The sequence below is a fragment of the Emydura macquarii genome, unplaced genomic scaffold (genome assembly GCF_026122565.2).
Source record: "Emydura macquarii macquarii isolate MOO-44397 ecotype Brisbane River unplaced genomic scaffold, CSIRO-AGI_Emac_v2 contig_2636, whole genome shotgun sequence".
Classification (NCBI taxonomy): Eukaryota; Metazoa; Chordata; order Testudines; family Chelidae; genus Emydura; species Emydura macquarii.
The window spans coordinates 43,377,884-43,397,697 of record NW_027132773.1 but is presented as its reverse complement, the minus strand read 5'-3'; the positions used below and the strand labels follow the sequence as shown (position 1 = coordinate 43,397,697).

The window sequence follows — 19,814 nt, the reverse complement described above, 5'->3', positions numbered from 1 at the left end:
CATCCTCGTCCCGGGGGGCTGCCGAGGAGAACCGGACACAGGGCGATGCCGAGACCCGGGGGGCGACCAGCCAGGAGCGGCTGTTTCCAGCCCGCAGGACGGAGTCTGACTTTTGCTGCTCCGGGTGCCGGGCTCTCTGCTCGGCTGCCGCCGCTTCACCGACCAGGGCCGGCCCAGAAAACCAAGTGCCTGGCAGGGCCAGACCCGGGCGGGTCTGGAGCGGCGGCCCCCCCGACCAAGCCGCTCGCCTGCCCGGCCTGCGAAGCTGCCTGGTGCTGGGCTTTCTGGCATGTGCCGGCTGCTGGCTGGGGCTAGGCACCACCTCCCCGCCCCCCCCCCCCGATCAGCTGCTGACTTTGGGAGTTCCTCCTCTTCCTTGTATGGAAAGCGGCTCCCCATAGGGCTCGGCATCCGACACCCTCCCCCGCTGTGACTTTCCCCAGCTCCTTTCCTCTCGGCTCGTGTGGCAGGGAAGCAAGGAGAAATCGCCCAGCCTCGGCTTCCCACAACTCTTCTCCCCCCCCCTCCACCCCCCAAACCCCACCACCCACGCCCGCCTCCTCCTCCTCCGGCGCCGCAATCGGGAATAAATCAGGGAAGGACCGAGCCACGCACGCACAGAGCGAGCGGCGATCTCTTACCAAAGTAGCCCTGATGGCGGCGGATCGGAGGCAGCCGGAGCTGCTGCGGGAGTAGCGGAGAGTCAAGAGTCTCTCCCTCTCTTCTGGATCCCCCCCTCTTTCCCTCCTCCGCCCCCCCACCCCCAGATCTCCATCGCCCTCCTCCTCTCCCCCACCCCGCGCTCCCTTCGCTGCTGCTCAGCTGTGCCCCATCGCTGGGCGGCTCCTGTCCTCGCAGCGGGGGCTTTAAAAAACCAAAACCACCCCCAGTCATTTAATTGCATTATTTGTTCCGTCTCCGTGACCGGGGGAAGTGGGGAGGGATCGATCTTCGATCAGGAAGATGGCTGCTGGCTGGCTGCTAGTCTTTAGCCTGACACTTTTCCACTCCCTGGTGATGAACCTGTCCTCGGAAGGACCCTTCCCTTCTGCCACAACGTAAGTCCTACCTGAGTTTGGGTCTGGACTGTGGTTGTTGTGTTTGGTTTTGGTTTTTTGATCGGGTGGTGGGGAAGGAGGGTGTTTCACTGGGAAAGTATGTGTGTGTTTGGGAGTGGGTGGCGCTTGTAAATTGCAGGGGAGTTCTTAGCCTTCCTGGGGGGTGGGTAAGCCCCTGATCACAAAGTAGTGATCGGGATACGTTGCAGGATTGTGGGCTGCTTTTGTTTTAAAGATCCAGGGTCTCCAATAGATGGTCACTTAGAAGTGAGACAGCAAGCCCAGGCACAGCCAAGTGCTGTACTTTTGAGTCAAGAGATTTGCATGAGAGCAACGCTCCAGAGTAGATCCCAGTCTCTAAATATACCCCCAGCAGTTTAGCTGTGCTCAGAGGAAAGTTTCTAGTTGCACACATTCCCCCCGCCCCCACCAGCTTCAAAGGTTATTTCTGTTCGACTGGAATTTTAACACTTTCTATTTTTAAAAATACTGTAGCAATTTTTTTCTTTTTTAAATAAAAGATGCATGAAATACATGTCATTGCCTTTTCCATGCTTGCAAGACTGTGTTTTAATTTTTGTATGAGAGTTTTAAATGTATGATGTTCTCATTCTTACCTGGATCTCCTCCAATGCACAACATGAATATTTTGACAGTTCCAGGGTTTGTTGTGTGTGTAGTTGTGTGTGTGTGTGTGCGCATGCATGTGCAAAAGCAGACTTCTTTGCATGTTTAAGGCAACATAAGTAAAGTAGCAGTGTTTTCTTCCAGACTCTCAAACGTTAACCTTCACAATAATTAATTACTTAAGGAGGTTCACCTTTAAGAGGAATATTCTTAATAATAGCCATTTTATGTTGCTGTTTTGAAAAAACATAAAATAGAAAATTTTAATGTGCCGCTCAGTTATTAACATGAAAGTGTTTCTCTGAGCAAAGCAAGGATCAGATAATAAAAAAGCATGAAAAACAAGAAGGGGGCGGGGGAAATAGCTCAATATGATATATTTTAATTTCAGCCAGACACTTATAAGAAACAATGTGGACTAATGACCACATTTTTCTTTTTTAGAAGCACTTACATTAGTTCCTGAATCTGGGTAAAACTATCAATAGGTAACTTTATGTTGATGACTCACTTTAATGCATTTTACATAAGAAAAACAAAGCTGGCAGTAGTCTTATGTATTGTTTGATGGGCAGAATTTACTATCCTTGCTCATTCCCTACAGGAGATTTCAGTGGTTACCAGTAGTTCTTTTTCACCAATTAGTACTGCTGGTGTATTATAATTCATTTCTCAGTGTTGGTTCCATTGTATATTAGAACAGGACTACAGGGATGCACACACTAGTATAAGGAAAAAAAAGGAATTAAAAACATAACTGTATACCCATTTAATATCTTTTAGATTGCATAAATCTTGACTTCACTGATGCATGAATGATCATTTATTTTTATTTTCTCGGACTGAAAGTTACTTACAAAGATGTGCTGTGTAAAACCATAAGAGTTAACTAAAAATATTCTGGGATACCCAGCCTTTAAATTATTGCTACTCTTAGTCTTTTGAGCTTTGATGTCAGTCTATCTCTTAGTGAATTGATAAATCATATTATACGCAATTATTCACAATTGATCTTCTTAAATTTATCTAATTCGTAAAACACAGAAATATGGAAACCCAACACAATGGAAAACAGATACTATAATTTCCAACTAGAATTATGAATCACATTTTACTGAGATACTTAGTTTTTAAATCTCAGTAGTCCACTCAGTTCATATTTGTTTTTTACCTTCACAGTTATTCTTATTCATGATAAGAGCAAACAGCAGAATAAGGTATTATTTAATCAAATAACTTTAATTATGAGGAATGCACAATAAGACATATCTTTACTCTTGGTTAACAGCATTTATGTTCTCCACTATCTACTTACTGTCTGGTTTTATTTATTTTTTTTAATTTGAGCCATTGAAATATTATAGAAATGATCCACAGTGTCTGCCTGTGCTTCATCATAATGTATTTCTCTTCCTAAATGAAATTGAAGAGCAAATAAGTGTTCATTTACAGTAAAGCAGGCTAGTAGGAGGACTTATTTTGCAAAAAGTAATGATGTAACAGGTGAGGCCGAAAACAATGCTATGATACTGCTTTTAACTGCTAATTTAATGATGTTTTGCTCACCAGCGAATAGTGTAAATGAGGAAGAACAGTGTGAAAATGACACAAATGAGAATGTCCCTGAGTCTAAATCATTTTAGATGTAAATACTAGTAATAACAAATAGAAAAAAGACCGAGATGGGAAAGGGGGAAAAAAAAAGATGCTAATAGTTGAGAAACCAAAGGCTATTTAATACTTGAACTGTGATGTTTGTCTACAAATATTTTCCCAATATTTTTGGCATACATCCCTCCCTTTTATAATTTATTGAAAAGTTGGTGTAAGGTGGCATTTGAGTATTGCTTGGGTTAGTGTTTTGTATAAAAAGAAAAATCTTTAGCATATCCAAAGCTGCATAGTTTGATATCATCATCTCTTTCTCACCCATTACCCTGTGAATTTTGCATCAGTAAATGTCATTATCAGAGTATCTTTCCTACAGACCTCAGACTTATGTAATCAATACAGTGATCTACAAATATGACATCTATTTTGGTAAAGAAAAACCCAAAAGTTTTCACCAATGTCTTTGATAGAATCTCAGCCATTTGATCAATTTCACTACTTTGGCTTTGATAAGTTTACCTAGCAAAATAGCCAGAGTCAGCTTTTTAGAATGGTCTATAGTGAACGGAATAGAGACCTAAGCTGTTCATTCAAAATCAGAAAAGATGTTCTAGTCACATAGTACTGCAAGTAGCCAATGTTAAAATATTTTAAACAAATTGAAGATTTTCTATATTGGGTTATTTGGGTATACTGATATAACTTGATCTTTTGATATAAGGTTTAGCAACTAATCAATATATATTGCACATTTAGTTAAAATATATCATTTTCACTGTCAAAATATTAAATTGTTTTAGTGCCACTAAAATAGACATTGGTCTCATGTTTAAACTTCCAATATTTCAGTGATATGTATACCATTGCATATATTCTGCACTTGTATGAGGAAAAATGTATATTGCAAACCTATCATACTTGTAACTGAGCTGCTGATAATTTCTACTCGGGTATGTACATTTAATCTGTGTCTAGATACAATATTTTAATATTAGATGTATTTTTACCTTTATTGATACTGTTGGTGCTACATGAATAAAATAACAGTAATAGAAACAAAATAAGAGCCATTATAACTTCAAAAGTTTTTAAAAACAAGTGTTCTTTTGACATCAACTAGAAAGTGGTGATTACAGCAGTGTTGATATTTACAACAACACTGATTAACATAAAATGTAAATATGTACTCCGTGCTTTGAGAGGATTAACTTCAGTATTTTGTCACAAAATTTAAATCTTAAAAGGTAAGCGTTTGACAAATTTAGGGCTGGATCCCATTAAATTCACAAAAGCAGTCCCATTGAATGTGTTTGTGGGATTGGGCTCATAGTTCAGTTTGATCAAATCTTTTTAAAATTTTCATTATTTAGTTCTTTTTTTAAATGACCCTCTCCTAATGTTTGGGTTTTAAAATAGGAACTATAAATTCATTGTCACTTTGAATGAGTTGGCAGATTTATTCATATTAACCAGAACATATAAAATATTTGAGAATAATAAGAAAATGATGCACATACTTATAGACAAGCAAACATTTAGTAAATAAAGGCCTAATCCTGCAAATACTTACTCATGTGAATCATCCTTACTCTTTTTTATGTCATTAGGATTACTCATTGAAATAAGGATGACACACATGAAAGGACTGGGATCTTCATCTTTTGGTTTCTGCACATGGTCTCAACAAGTGTAATTCTACCATTAATAACTATACTGTTCATATTCCATATTACTTTCTTAAATTCTTTAGTGACAAAAAGGTGGATAGAAGACATTCACAGTGTGTATTTTAAATTTGCTTATAAACTTAGATATTTCCAGTATAACTATTTGATACTTTTATTTAAAAAAAAATTGATAGCAAAATATCATATTTAGCATTGGTGCTAGTTGGAATAGAGCTAGCTCTTTTTGAAAATAGCTTTTTTGTATATTCAGAAATATTCACTACCATAAAAAATACCCACTGACGTGAGCCTTCATGTAAATGGAATGGAGAGAGGGAGATGTAATATATTTAGGAACTGGAAAGCATTACTTCTTGGTGTGTTCTCAGCATCATGGATCTGAGTGCCAAACACTACACAAGATGTATAAAACCACAGGTGCTGAAAACACTAACTTATGAATGTATGTCTGGTACTAATACATTTAAAGCAGAGCACATAACAGCTTGTTGATCAGTGTCTTCTTTATGTGCATGTACGTATATTTGTGTGCATGATGGTGATAAATATTTTGCAGAACATTATTCCTTTTGTATTATATCTATCATCAGTGAATGGGATTTTCTTGATATTTTGGTTTTATTTCTTTCCCTCTTCTTAGTATTTTGATGTGTCCCCACCCATCCCTGTAGTTATTTCTTCTGAGGTTTTCAAACCTACAGATGTTACATTTTTTAATGTATGAAAATCTAAACTGAAAACTTGCAACATATTCTGATGATGATAGAGATTTTCATTTAAATAAATCAGTGTTTTAGGGTTCTTGCCATTTTTCATCTTACAATGATGCTATTTTCAGAACTGCATTGCTCATACCCAGAAAATGATTTTACCCAAGAATTCAGCTGTTAGAAAGAGTGAGGGAGCCTGGCAGCATGTTCGTCCTATGTGTTCACGAACATAAAAAGCCTTTGGTATAGATATTTTTTTTTTTAAAAACAATATTAATTTACCTGAACACTTTAATTTTGGAGGGGGGTGGGGAATGGTCAAATTTTAGTTTAACCTTTTGCAAACAGTAAACTGGGTTACACAAATCCAGAGATAACTGAGGTCAGACCTTCTAATGCCTTGATCCTCCGTCCCTTACTCATGTGAGCAGCCTTTACCAAAGCAAGTAATCCCATTTAAACCAATAGACAATGATAAGATTTAAGGGTTGTTGTACTGGGTAATATAATAGAAGAAAAGAGACCAATCCTGCTCCCACTGACTTTAATGGAAGCAGGATTGTGCCCCAAACTCGCTTGTATTTTTACAGCTTGAACTAGTTTCTCATCCCTGTCTGCCTATATGTGAATTTTGCTTAGTTTATAAAGATCTTCGTGACTAACGCCAAAATTGTGGATCTGAAATAAAACCTTCTCCTCTGCTCAAGTAGAAGAAATTATTCACCAGTCTATAACACTGGGAATCAAATTGTTAGTTGGACCCCAACTGTAATTTGCTAAGCCAGATGCTGTGCTTTATTTTTATCTCTAGTAAATACTGAATCAGGCTTATTTACATAAATGATGCAAACTGATTTTCTGGATTGCAGCAATTAGTGACTCTAGCACCTTGAAAAAATGCAAATGTTACTAATGACCAACCCCTCCCCTAAAACACATTCTCTCATTTTCTCCCCTGGGGTAATCCCTATTCTCAATGCCTGGATGACTCTCAAATCTCTCTTGTATGAGCATTTCATTCTGTCTACTGTCAGTAAATTGAGTATCAATTAATATTTAAATTATGTGACCAAGAATGCAGCCACAATTTTTCTTTTTGTATTTACTACAGGGCCTGATCCTACAACACCTTACTTATTCATGTAGTTCTCTCACATCCGTGATTCCACTGTCTGTTGGACTACTCCTATGACTTGCAGGATTGGGCCCAAAGATTAGATTTTGTAGTAGTAAATGTTATTGCAAATAATAATGAATTGAACGCTGCTAGCACACACTATAGGCTTGAGTCTCTTCACTCCTGATTGATACATTAGCAGAGAATTGGGCCCAGTATTTTTTTGAATATGCTTTTTGGCTCCAACAGCATAATTATTATTATAATTATGATTTTAGAAATGGTTTAAATACAAACTGCAAATACGTAATATTAATTGTGAGCTGAATCCTGCCTTCAGCTCAATTTGTAACACCTTGATGACATTAGTACGCTGGTTTGAGTTTAATGGAGGACAAAGTCGGGCCCAATAAGGCTAATGTTCTAGTACAGTGGTTTTCAACCTGTAGTCCGTGGACATCTGGGAGTCTGCAGACTATATCTAAGATTTCTAAAGGGATCCGCACCTCTATTTGAAATGTTCTTGAGGATTGCAAATGAAAAAAGTTTGAAAACCACTGTTTTCAGTCAAGTCCTAGCTTGCTGATACTGCGCTATTGCAGTAGAACATGGGTGGATTTTCAAAAGAACTTAAGTGATTTAAGAGCCTGTAAATCATATCAGCACCTTTTAAGTCCCAGACCATATCAGAGAAGTATATCTAGGGGCCTTATTGCATAAACCTTACTCAGGCTAAAGCCCATGAAAGCTTTGCCTGAATAGGGGCTTCTGGTTGGGGCCTCGAGTCTTTCCGCGGTGTGTGGTGCTACACCTTTTTGAAACTGAGATTAGTTCAGATAGTGCCCCCAAGATCCCTTGCAGAAGAGGATCTCAACAGACTCCTCAGCAGCATCTCCACCTTCCTATGCCCTAGGGTACTCTTGAGAGTTTGGATTCAAGCAGTGAGGGGGCTGGGGCTCAGCAGGCCTGATGCAGGAAGTGGGTGATCCCACAATGGATTGAGGCAGCCTGGATGATACACATCACTCCCTCTCATCAAGATCCCCCTCGTAAAAGTGATACAGAATGGAAGTTTGGTGGCAGAGCTGACTTTTGACTGGGGGGCAAAATGTTGCCCAAAGGGTGTCCACAAAACAGCTGTCCTGTGAAGCAGGTTTATGGATTACAGGGGGCATAGATCCTCTGTACAATAAGTGCCCACGCTCATTCCACATAGAGGCCAATCCTGGCCCTGATGATGATTTGCAAAAATAAAAGCAACTATTCTGATATAACAAACTTGCAAAAACCTTTGTTTCCCCCTACAAAGGGATTTGGGTCATTTTTTTATTTTTCTGGGCTTTTTGTTGGTTTAAATATATATGTGCCAGAGTACAGAGAACACATGATTTACAAAGGAAAATATGTCAACTATGGCTTTGTACAGGATTGCTTCATTTGTTTACAACTTGCTGTCTTTAATGGGCGTGAATAGTTAATTTAATTAATTATGTAATAATGGGATGGATATCTGAAAGATAATGTCCTTTCGCTCAATACAGTTTCACTCCTGAGCACACTTCCACTGTGTGATTAAAATGTCTGATCTGTGTTCCTCAAAAGGTGTAAACATTTGGTACCATGCACTAACCCCACTTACATCAGTGAGAGATCTTCCATGAGCAGTGACTTCTTTCTTGAGTCAAGTTTTGCCAAATCAAACACCAGATTTCACATTCTTGATTTAGGGTCAGATTCTGACCCGTTATCAATGAGTCTTTGTTAAGATGTCCTGCTGATGTCCGTGCAGTTATTTGCATGAGAACTCATTTGAGTAAGGATTTGCAGATTAGGCCCGTAGCTCTCCTTTGGTTTTGTTTTTAAAGAAGCAAAAATAATGGGTCCAGTCTTGCTCCCATTCACTTCAATAGGAGGCTTTCATTTACTTCAGTGGGAGCAGGATCAGGCCCCAAATGTATTTTCCCTGCCACCATTCCTCCCTAAAGTACTTCTTACTATGTGCCAGTGGTGGAAGAGAGAGGCAGGAAGCTGGAATTTTATTCCTCCTATGATTTTTGCTATTTATTTACAAAGATTCTAACAAGTTTATGAAAAAGATTGACATTATATTGCATCAACAAATCAGCAAGCTTTTGCAGTTAATTACAGTAATTCAAAATCAGACTGTCTTTATGTGAGACAGTGCCTGAAATACTTATAGCATATGAATGTGGGGTTATAATGTTTCAGGTTACTATAAACCTATTGGATTTCTTTTACCCTCTTTAATTACCTTCTCTTCCTCTCTTCCTTTCGCTGCTTTTTAAGAGTTCACTAGGATAAGGAATGCATATCAGGTGTCATAGATACAGGTTTTGTAAATAATGATTTGGACCCTTGAACCTGAAATGGGATCTGTGTGTTCAGAGCCCAATCCTGCAGCCCTTACTCACCTGACTCACAACTTCAACTGGGTTACTTATGTGAATATGGCAAGCAAAATTTGGCTTATGTTTAGGAAAGTAAGGAGGGAAAGAGGGTTTCACCATCAAATCACAATGTAGCTTCTGATTTTTTTTTTTAAAGCAAATTACAAGATACTTTGGTGGCATAGTTATTCTCTGATGTGACTAAATTGAGATGATTGCACTATTTATTTTACTCTTTCTTTGGCATACTGCTGGAAGTGCATTTTGGCCTGGATGGCTTAATGCAGCCATATATCCTGAGGTAACCATTTTTACTCTAGGTTGGCTCCTCCATGTGACATCACTGGGGGTTGAGCCCTGTGAGTTTATTCTGGAAGTGCAGCTGTTGCATGTGCTATGTTCCCTTCTATACACAGCCGGTTTTGCAGAAGATATCAATGCAGGGGGTAATTAGAACCAACCCTATACAATATAATTTATTATTAATCATTATTAAAAACTCTGTAGAAAGGATAACATTCTGTATTAGGATCTACGTACTCGAAAATGGCAGTACCTGTTTCCAAGTCACTGATAACTTGGAATTAAATAATCTTATGAACCAGTGTCCTAGCGGACAAAGCACAATATGGGGTATTAGTTAGTGTCTGCTACAGACCACCAGATCACACCATAGAACAGAATGATGGGCTCTTTACTCACCTGTTTGGAATGTATATGGGGGGGGGGGGGGAAGCTGTGAGATCATGGGGGACTTCAATACGAGCGACATATACTGGAAGTCTCATGCTGCCTACACTAAAACATCCTTGGAACTTCTAAATATTATAGAAATAGACAACAATTCCTAACTCAAAGTGTTGCATCCAACACATGGGAAGTCTATATTAGACCACATCTTGATAAAGAGAAACTGGTCACAGAACTAAAGTTTAATGGTAGCTTAGGTACAATTGATCATGTAATCATGACTTGATCACATTTCTAATGTGCAAACTGAATAAAGTCCAGACCAGTATTAAATATATTTGATGCTTTAAAAGGGCCTATTTCACACAGCTGAATACAATTATGGTTGTAGATCAGGTGGGAGGAAGAATTTAATCAGAAAAATATGAATGATCATTGGGAATTGTTTAAGAACACTTTACTAGATGCCAAAAAGACACAATCCCATCACAACTGAGGAAGAAGGCTGTCTTGGTTAAAAATCTAACGTGGTTTATAGGGGAAGTGAAGGCCGCTATAACAAATAAAATAACATATATAAAATGTTAGAATGGGGAAGTTGAGAGTAATGAATATAAATCAGAAGCTAGGAATTGTAAAAAAAAAAAAAAAAAAAAAAAAAAAAAATTAAATAAATAAATTGATTTGGGAAGTAGAGGAACACGAGAAATATATGGCCAGCAGCTTAGGATAATAAGCTTATTAAGAACAAAAAATCTTAATGTTATTGGTCCATTAATAGATAGAAATGGTGGAATTATGAACAAAAATGCAGAAAAGCCAGAATAATTCAATGAATATTTCTGTTCTGTATTTGAGGAAAAACCAGATAATGTAGTTTATATGATAACACACTTTTTATTATATTAGCATCACAGAAGGATATTAAACGGTAGCTACTAAAGCTAGACATTTTTAAATCAGCAGGTCTGGATAACTTGCATCCAAGAGTTTTAAAAGGCTTGCTGGACCATTATGTATGTGGTTTTTTTTCCAGTTAGTCTTGGAAAACTTAGGAAGTTTCAGAACACTGGAAGAAAGCTAATCTTTGTGGCAATATTTTTAAAAAGATGAACAAGATGACATACAAGTAGTTATAGGCCTGTGAGTCTGACATCCGTCCCTGATTAGATAATGGAGTGGCTGATAAAGAATGAAAGGAGGATAATATAATTAATGCTAATCACTATGGGTTTATGGAAAATAGATCCTGTCAAACTAATTAGTAACCTCCATTAAAAAAAGAGATCGTGTGGTTGATAAAGGTAATAGTGTTGATATAATATACTAGATTTCTGTAATGTCTTTGACTTGGTACTGGATGATATTTTGATGCAAAACTAGAATGATATAAAATTAACATGGCACACATTAAATGGATTAAAAATTGGCTAACTGATAGGTCCGAAAAATGTAACTGTAAATGGGGAATCATCACTGTATGGATGTGTTTCTAATGGGGTCCTTCAGGGATTGATTCTTGGCCTTGTGCTAGTTAACACATTTTTCAATGACCTGGAATGACACACACAATCATCACTGATAGGGTTTGCAGATGACCCAAAAATTGGGGCAGTAGTAAATAATGAGGAGGACCCCTCTTCAAGCAGGATTAAGGTGGAGGTAGGCCAGACTTCTAGAAGGAGCTGTGCTGTTAGGGAGCATATAGAGAATACGTGGCATAGAACACTGAAGTACTGCATAAAAAGGGTTGGCCTTCTGTAATCGGGGGTATGCACAGGTCCACAGGTATTTAGTAGTGAATCTATTAGTATTGCCAGCAATACCCCCTTCCTTAGGGTTAACTCCATCCCCATCAGTGGATGATGCCATTTCAATGGCATTTTTTCTGCAGAAATAATAGAGAGAGAGGAAACTTAAGAGGCATTGTTTTTCTGATTTATGTTCCTGTGGGCAAATACCCTGCATTATAGTTAAACTGGTCCAGTCTTTTCATACTGAGTCTCTCTGTGGGACTTGTTCTAGTCACTTACATTCTGTGCCTCAGTTTCCCTAATCTATTAAATGGAAGTAATACTACTTACCTATTCCACACATGTCCCATTTTAAAAATGAGGGACCTAGTACCTAGCCAGATATAGGGGAAGGGCAACTGTCTAGAGTAATTTGTTACTTAAGATTTGTAAAGCCCTTTGTAAATGTTTGTTTTTTAAATACTCTGATTTTTGCCTCAGAAAGCTGCATACACATGATTTTTCGTGACAGGATACTTTTGATTTATCAGCTTCACATGGCAGATGCTTTTTATAGCACAAATGAAAAGTTGCTGTCATACCTTCCTTTTTGGGGGGATGACTGAAGGTCTGGGGAATTGGGAGAGTTAATTCCCCAAATCTTTACTCCTGAGATGTAAACAGATTGTAAAACATAAGGCCAGTAGCATTTTTAGAAACTAATGCAGGAGTCAACAAAAATCTACAGACAGCCCTGTGAAAGAGACCAGCGTATCTGATTCATGCCAGCATTTAGTTACTCATTTTTGCTACACTCCCATCATTGCCCCAGATGAGAACACCTGAGGGGCTGATTTCTGGACTTAATGAGCCTCTGGAGTTCCCACTGAATGCCATAAGAGCTGGGGGTGTTTGGCTCATTTGAAAATGAACCATAAACATCTTAAGTGCTCTCCAATGAAAACCGAGAGGGAGGCTAGTCCAGAAGTTAGGATGCTAGTGTAGGACCCATCCTACCTTGCAGAGGTGCTGTGTGAATAAATACATTACAGACTAAGAAGTGTTAGGTACTCTGGGAACAGAAGCCATATAAAATAAATAGAGCTACTTAATGAAAGTACTTACAAAGAATTTTGTGTGCGTGCACACATTATATGGGAAGGGGGATGGAAGGTTGTAGTTGGAGGTGGATTATTTCAGATTTATATGAATTTAATGCCATAAGTGTTACCTCATAACTACTGAGGCAGTAATTTTTTAAATGTGAGTAAGAGGCCTCTCCATGTCAATCATTTTTTTGACATGCACACTGGAGGGAAATTTGTATAATTCTTAGTTAGTTTTTTACACTCAAAATCACTTTCTTCTGTGGCCGCTTGTTGCATTTGGTTTTCATCTGTTTTGCAGAAAGGCTAGATTACGCAAGCGAGTAGGTGATCTGCATGAAGGGTCACTAACATGTGCATGAGTGAGTGCAAAGGAGACTTCATTAAATTAAATATGTGGGAACAAATTCTGCTCTGTCTCTGAAAGCAGAATCTGGCAGAATTAATCTCCCTGTGACTTCAGTGGAATTACAGCAGGGATGAATTTAGACCACTGCATGCAAAAATGTCTGCAGATCTAATTTGAGATCTGAGTCTGAACTTCCTTACGTTAGTATAAATCAGGAGTAATTCCACTGAAGTGAATGGTGTTTATATTGGTGAATGCAAAAGAGAATCAAGCCTGTATCATATACAACCAAGGTTCAGGATGAATCTGCATAAAATAATTGCTTGTTGTACATGTGCAGGTTTTAATTCTTCAGGAATGAGTCATCGCTATCAAGGCCTGCTTGTGTAGATTGTATAAAATAAAATGTATTACATGATCATATTAGGCTATGCAAAGGGAAATAGTAATGTATCACAAAGGAAACCATGCATGTGGTCATTCATCTTCCCCGTAAATTATCAGCTCTGACATCACTTCATTGTCTATGCATTGCTGAGCAAGTGTCCATGTAAAAGAGGACCTTTTAACATGCTATGAAGCATGGCAAATTGTTCCTTCAGATTAGCAACAAATGCTATTTTGTATACACGTGATTATGAAGAGGAAGTATTTTCCCTGTTTAAAACACTGCATATTGTCTAATACTATGAATTGTAAAATGTGCTTTCACATATTTTGCTTTATTTTTTCCTTAAGAAGCAATTAGTTGTAGAGCTCAGCATTTCATTTCAGATAGAGTGGGAATGATCAAAGTAATTTATTTTAACCCCTCATTATGCAGATCTGATTACCTAATCCAACAGCTGGTGCAAAATCTTGGATTTTTCTGGTATTTATATTAAAAATCTTCTCAATCTAAAGCATCAGTTTTGCAAAGTAAAATCTTGATCTGTCACAAGAGATATATTGGAAAATATTTATTTCTTCACTATAAGGATTTGAAATATACATTTTGTGTTTCAAGAGGAGAATAGTCTAGGGGTGAGAATGGGGTGTAGGAAAACCTGGGTTATATTTGCCTGTGTAAGGTCAGGTGACTTGGGAGTTATAAGAACTCTTACATTACTGATTCACAACACATACCCAATAGGTAATAGGGGCCCCCCTTGAGTTGCTCAGGTCCCTAAGCAATTGCTTTGTCTGCTTATGGCTAGTGCTGGCTCTGCTGCCACCCTTACATTGTGTGTAGAGTCCTACTCCACAAGTAGTCCACTGAGGACAATGAAACAAAGTACTACATCAGTAAGGGACTGGTATAGAACTGGGCCCACAATGTGCTTGTGACAGTTTTGTCAGCTTAGTTATAAAATTACTTCAACCCAATCTAAATCTAATATTTGCCTGGATCCTCTATACATCTGACAGTCGCCTAGGCACATGTCAGCTTTGTGTTTGAGCTCCTTAAAAAGAGGTAAATAAACGATGATGGCAATAAATGAGATGTAGAGTGGTCCCCAGATTAAGGTATCATTAATATAATAAAAAAAAACAGATTTAGCAATTGCGACACATAATTAAAACCTCAATATTGTACTGAAATGATTGTTTAAAATGAAGATATTTTGGTTCTTGTATATCGGGGTGGCCAAACTTATTGACCCCCCCCTTTGCCCCCAAGACCTCGCTCCCTGCTGGGCAGAATCCTCTAGCCCCAACATCCTGCCCCACAGCAGAAGCTCCAAGCTCCCACAGCAGTCTGGTAGGTGGAGAATGAGGAGTACATAGGGGGCTCTGCGACCCGCTCTTTAACTGTAAGAGCCACAGTTTGGCTGCCCCTGTTTATATATGATATATATACAGAAATATTAAGTATCTTTGTATCCAGCAGTAAGGGTAAATGTCTGATCTGAAGCTTGCAGTTACTAGCGAATCAGATGAGATGCTGCATGTCGCACAAATTAGGAACCAAATTAAAATTCAGGAAATTTCTCCCTCTTAATCATCTGAGTGAAATTTCAATGGTAGCCTGATAAGCAGGTAGGAAGAGTAATACAAAAGGGCAAAAGAACAAGAAGGCGTTAGGGAGAGACTATTGGCAGAAAAGAAAAGGCATGTTAACGTTTACAGTATACTAGGATGATACTTTATCAAGTGAGAGGCTAGTAACATAATCAAGCGTGATTGAAAAATGAATAGAGGTGCAGACTATCCAAGTGGAAACAGAAGAGGTGATAAATACTAGAAAACTAAGGTAAATCCAGCTGGAATAGTCACATAGATGAAGAGCTTGATCCAGGATAGTGGAAGTCAGAAAGGGTTTTTTGTTTTTGCTTTTAACTAAGCTCTGGAATCTTCTGCTGATCAATGCTTTCATTTCAATTTTCTAGTCTTGTGCATGCAAATTTAGTAGTCAAGAATTTGAAAGATTAATAGCATTGGCTATATTCACAGGCCAGTGCAGTACAAAGTTCCCTAGACCTCTCTGCCAGTGAATGTTGCTGATGACCAGTCACTTCCCTTTTATTCCAGGTCTGAGAATTTCCTTTGCTGTGAGTAATCATTATGCTAAGCTGTGAAACTGCGGCTCTGGATTCTTTTAATTTTTTTTTAAAGCTATGGACAAATTTCCACCAGTGACTAACATGAAACAGCAAACTCATTTTCACTGATGTAAGCTGTTTGGATAGGCCTCCATTAAAGAATGGCTGATGTATTTATGTAATAAGCCAACACAGATGAGCCAAATTCTGATATCCTTGTGTGTGTACTACCTTATTTCTTGAATAGTCTCACGGAAATCAATTACACTATTTGTGGAGTCCATAACCCAATTTGGATCCCCAACAGGCCAGCACTGGCACTGGGTGGCAGAAGTGGACCCCTAGTAAATATAAACATGGATCCAAAGTTTCAATCACTTGTGCTTGCAGAAACAGCAGCAGCAGAAGTTCTATTTCTAATGCATAATGGATGCTTGTGCATAAGAGTGCCAGTTTGTGTGTACAATGACCCTGTTTGCACATGCAGGTACTTACTTCCATGAGCAAATTGGGTTATGCACATCCACAAATAATACCCACCATGGGGAATGGTATTAGAACATGGGCCCCATAGGATCACTGGCACTGATTGGGCTATTTCAGGTTCACACTCTCAGTAGAGAAGTGGGGCAATAAAAAACTGTAGCAATGTACTTGTTTTAGTAAGTCATCCCTTTTTTTTTTTTGGAGGGATCACAGAACTCTCCTAACCCAGATCATTTCTATTGACAAGTCACTCCCTGGTTGACATTACTTATACAGTCCCATGCAGAAGAAGGGCATAATACTTTATGAAAAGAACATAATTCCCCTTACAATCAAAATATAAAATCAAAACAAAGAATATGAGTCAGGAAGCAGGATTCTATTCCTGGCTCTAGCACTGACATGCTGGATTGGCTTTTAGAGATAGGAATCATCATCATCTATTAGTTGTGGTGCCTAGAGGCCCCAACTGCGATCAGGTCCCCATTGGGCTAGGTGTTGTATGTCATTAGAGAAAAGCTTGAAGGGCTTCAGTCTAAATAAACAAGGCAGAGTAAGAGGGGAAACAAGCACAAAGGTGCAGTAACTTGCTCAAAGCTTCACAGAAAATAATTGGCATCATAAAACCCAGGACACCTGATTTCCCACTACAGTGTGCTAACTAACGTAGTCCTGTAGTTCAAGTGGTAGACGTCTGTGTACGGTGGTGGTAATAAATGATAGGGGGAGGGGTTGTCACAGTTGTGTATCGAACAATTTACTTTTTCCTTTTTTGAAGAAAACTAATGAAATGACATGCACATGCAAAAATACTAGGTTATAAAACATTATTCAGATTGCAAAATCAAGTATTTCAAAATTAGGAAACGTCAGCCTTTAGGTTGCCTGTGCAACCTTGATCCAGCCCCCTTGTGTGTGTTTATGATACTGTCTTTAATGAAATGATCTCACATGGATATTTCCACAAAAACCCATGTCTCTTTCTGGAAGTGGTTAATTATACTCTTCATCAGGAGCTAGTAGGCTCAGGTGCATTCTGGGTGAAGCTTTATACTTGAAACAGAATTTTAAATAGCACCTTCCCTTAGTAGGCTACCCAGGAATTTGGCAATAGCTTTCCCCATCGGAGATAACTAAGGGTTCCAGTCTGTCAGAGTCACAATCCAAACGTGCTCAACTTACTTACTGCATTTGGGCAGGAGTCTCCAGTCCAACATATATTTATTTAAGGATCAAGTGAACCACAAATTGGAGATCAACTAAAAATAATTTAATCCCAAACCTGGTTAAAACAGAAACAAACACCGATTCAGGAAAGAGTATGAAGCTGAGTTACTATCATATTCCTCTAAAATTCACGGTACACTACTTTGATAAACTCATAACTGGAGATTCTATAAGTGTTCTAGTGAAACAATCCTAGAGTAACTGAAGTAGGCCTGCTTATTTTTCTACACAGGCTCATAAGTAGATTTTGGTCCATGCTCATTAAACATATATATCTTGTGTATATACAAAGTGAATGCAAGTATATACTGCATACAGTATGTATATATTTGTTTTTTGTATATGAGACTTGTTCCACAGTAAGTTGGTTCATTGCCAAGTTGTCCTGTTAGTCCTCTATAATTAACATGGACACATACCCCTGCATGTTACATTTGTTTCACCTGGGAAAATTGGATAATGAAGGTTTTCTTGACTGAAAAATGCTGTGTATTTTCAGAAGGGAGCAATTACAAAGACTGCATAATACTCAGCTTTATCTAAACAGAAAACCGTCAAACAAATAGACTTTATTTACAGAAGCATATTATTCTGGATTGTGTGTGGAGTGGGGGGATGGGTGGGAAAATAGATATAATATAAAAATAATCTGTTACATAGGCAGAAATGATGTCCATGCATTAGAACACAGGGATAAGCAGAAGCCTGGTGTACATCAGGTATTTTTCTGACCATTTGACTTTTTTCCTTTCAGTTGAAATCTATTGTTACCTTCAGTTGTGTCAGGATCTGTATTTTAAGAGGGTGTGTCAGAGAACATACTTCCAAGAGAGACATTTAAGAGGCAAATGCTGTGGAGTAGCAGCTGAAGGTACTCCAGGGTTTGGTGTATGCTTTACTGGCATTCGTACACCACCAGGCAAGTTTAACAGCCCCTCATTTCTAAATATACATTTTCCAGGAAAATACCTCAAACCTTCCAGCCTAAATCTAGATACAACTGAATGTGTCTCACTTGGTGTGAGAGTCACAGGACAGGATTGTGTTTAGTGTTGAGGAGGCCCTGTAGGAGTGTTGCTTATCGTTTCTGCTTCATTTTTCTCCACTGTGATGGTGGGATAATATACTTGCCCCTCACAGAGATTTAGTGGTGATTTAAAATGTAAAATACTAATGCTTATTACATTTGAGAAAAGAAATGACTGTGTACAAAAACCTATTAGAATGACTTCAGAGATTAACAAGTAGCCCAATTAGAGAGACAGGGTAGATGAGGTCATATCTTGTCTCTCTCTCTCCAATAGAAACTGGTCCTTTTGGACAAGCTAATATTCTCTAATATTATGGGACCAACATAACTACAACTACACTGCATAGAAGTATTGCTGTTTTCAGCCATTTCATTCGTGTATGGGCTTCAAATTAAGATCAGGAAGATTTAGGCTAGATATCAAGGAAAAACATCCTGACAAACTCCTTAGATCATGGAATAATCTCCTAAGGAATTTTTGGATGTTTCCACTCTGAGACTTCTAAAATAATACTGCAGAGGATGTGGAAATATAATGTAAAGCATAATCCTTCACTAGTTTCCATTGCCCACTTATCTTCTGTGCAACTTGTTTTTATCCTAGCAAAATATATTTTACTTTCCATATCCAGCTGGAAGCCTGGGGTATGAGATGGATGCAGGGTCTAAGGCTTCTCTGAATTAGAGATCTGTGGGATAGTCTTTTAAGGACACTTCCCATATCATTGTGGCTCTGCATATAACATTTTTATTGCCAGCATTTACTAGAGGGAGGCCATGACAATCATTTCTATTCTGTCTGGTCTCAGTCCACATTATCTTTTAATGAAATAAAATGTAGCTGCTTCAATTATTCACACTTTGTGGCAAGATATTGTTAAACACTACAGATACACAATCATTCTCCTCTGAATATTCCAGTGACAAACAAGTTCATAGAAGGGGATCAATTGGGTCACTTAGTCCATTCCTCCACCAATTGCATTCTTGGATGTCAGTTACATTACAGTTAGGCAGATTTAGGATTAAATTCTTCTCACCCAGAGTAGGGACAGCAGCAGTGGATGTGTTCTCCAGTCATCCTAAATAGCACCTCCATTGTATTGCAGTTACTTATATTGCATAGAACCTGGGACCTCCGATAATGGATCAGGACCCTCTTGTCTTAAGCACTGTACAAACACAAACAAAGATGGTCCGTGCCCTCAAGAAGCTTAGAATCTAAGTACAAGAAAAGAGACAACAGGTGAATACACAGACAGACCTTGTGGTTTGACAAGGCCACACCTAGAAGGGGGAGAGGAGTTCACCTCATGCCCAATCAAACCTTGGTGTCTTACTTTAATCAGCAGTCATAGGAAACAAATAATGCCCAATGGTGGTGTTTGGATGTCTTGTGGTATGGACATCTGTCCACTATGAAGTGATCTAAGACCACCACTTCACTTCATA

At 38.6% G+C, this 19,814-nt stretch overlaps 1 protein-coding gene across 9 annotated transcripts in view; it reads left to right on the top strand.

Annotated features, from left to right (window-relative positions):
• Positions 1–538: 538 nt before the first annotated feature.
• CACNA2D1 (calcium voltage-gated channel auxiliary subunit alpha2delta 1) overlaps positions 539–19,814 on the top strand; it is a 623,614-nt gene continuing 604,338 nt past the window's right edge. For 8 of the 9 annotated variants that reach the window (XM_067564557.1, XM_067564550.1, XM_067564549.1 and 5 more), the window contains exon 1: positions 539–1,058. In XM_067564557.1, coding sequence (XP_067420658.1) covers positions 964–1,058 — 95 coding nt within the window. In that variant the 5' untranslated portion in view covers positions 539–963. The remainder of the gene's footprint in view (positions 1,059–19,814) is intronic. The other variant, XM_067564551.1, reaches the window with a different exon arrangement.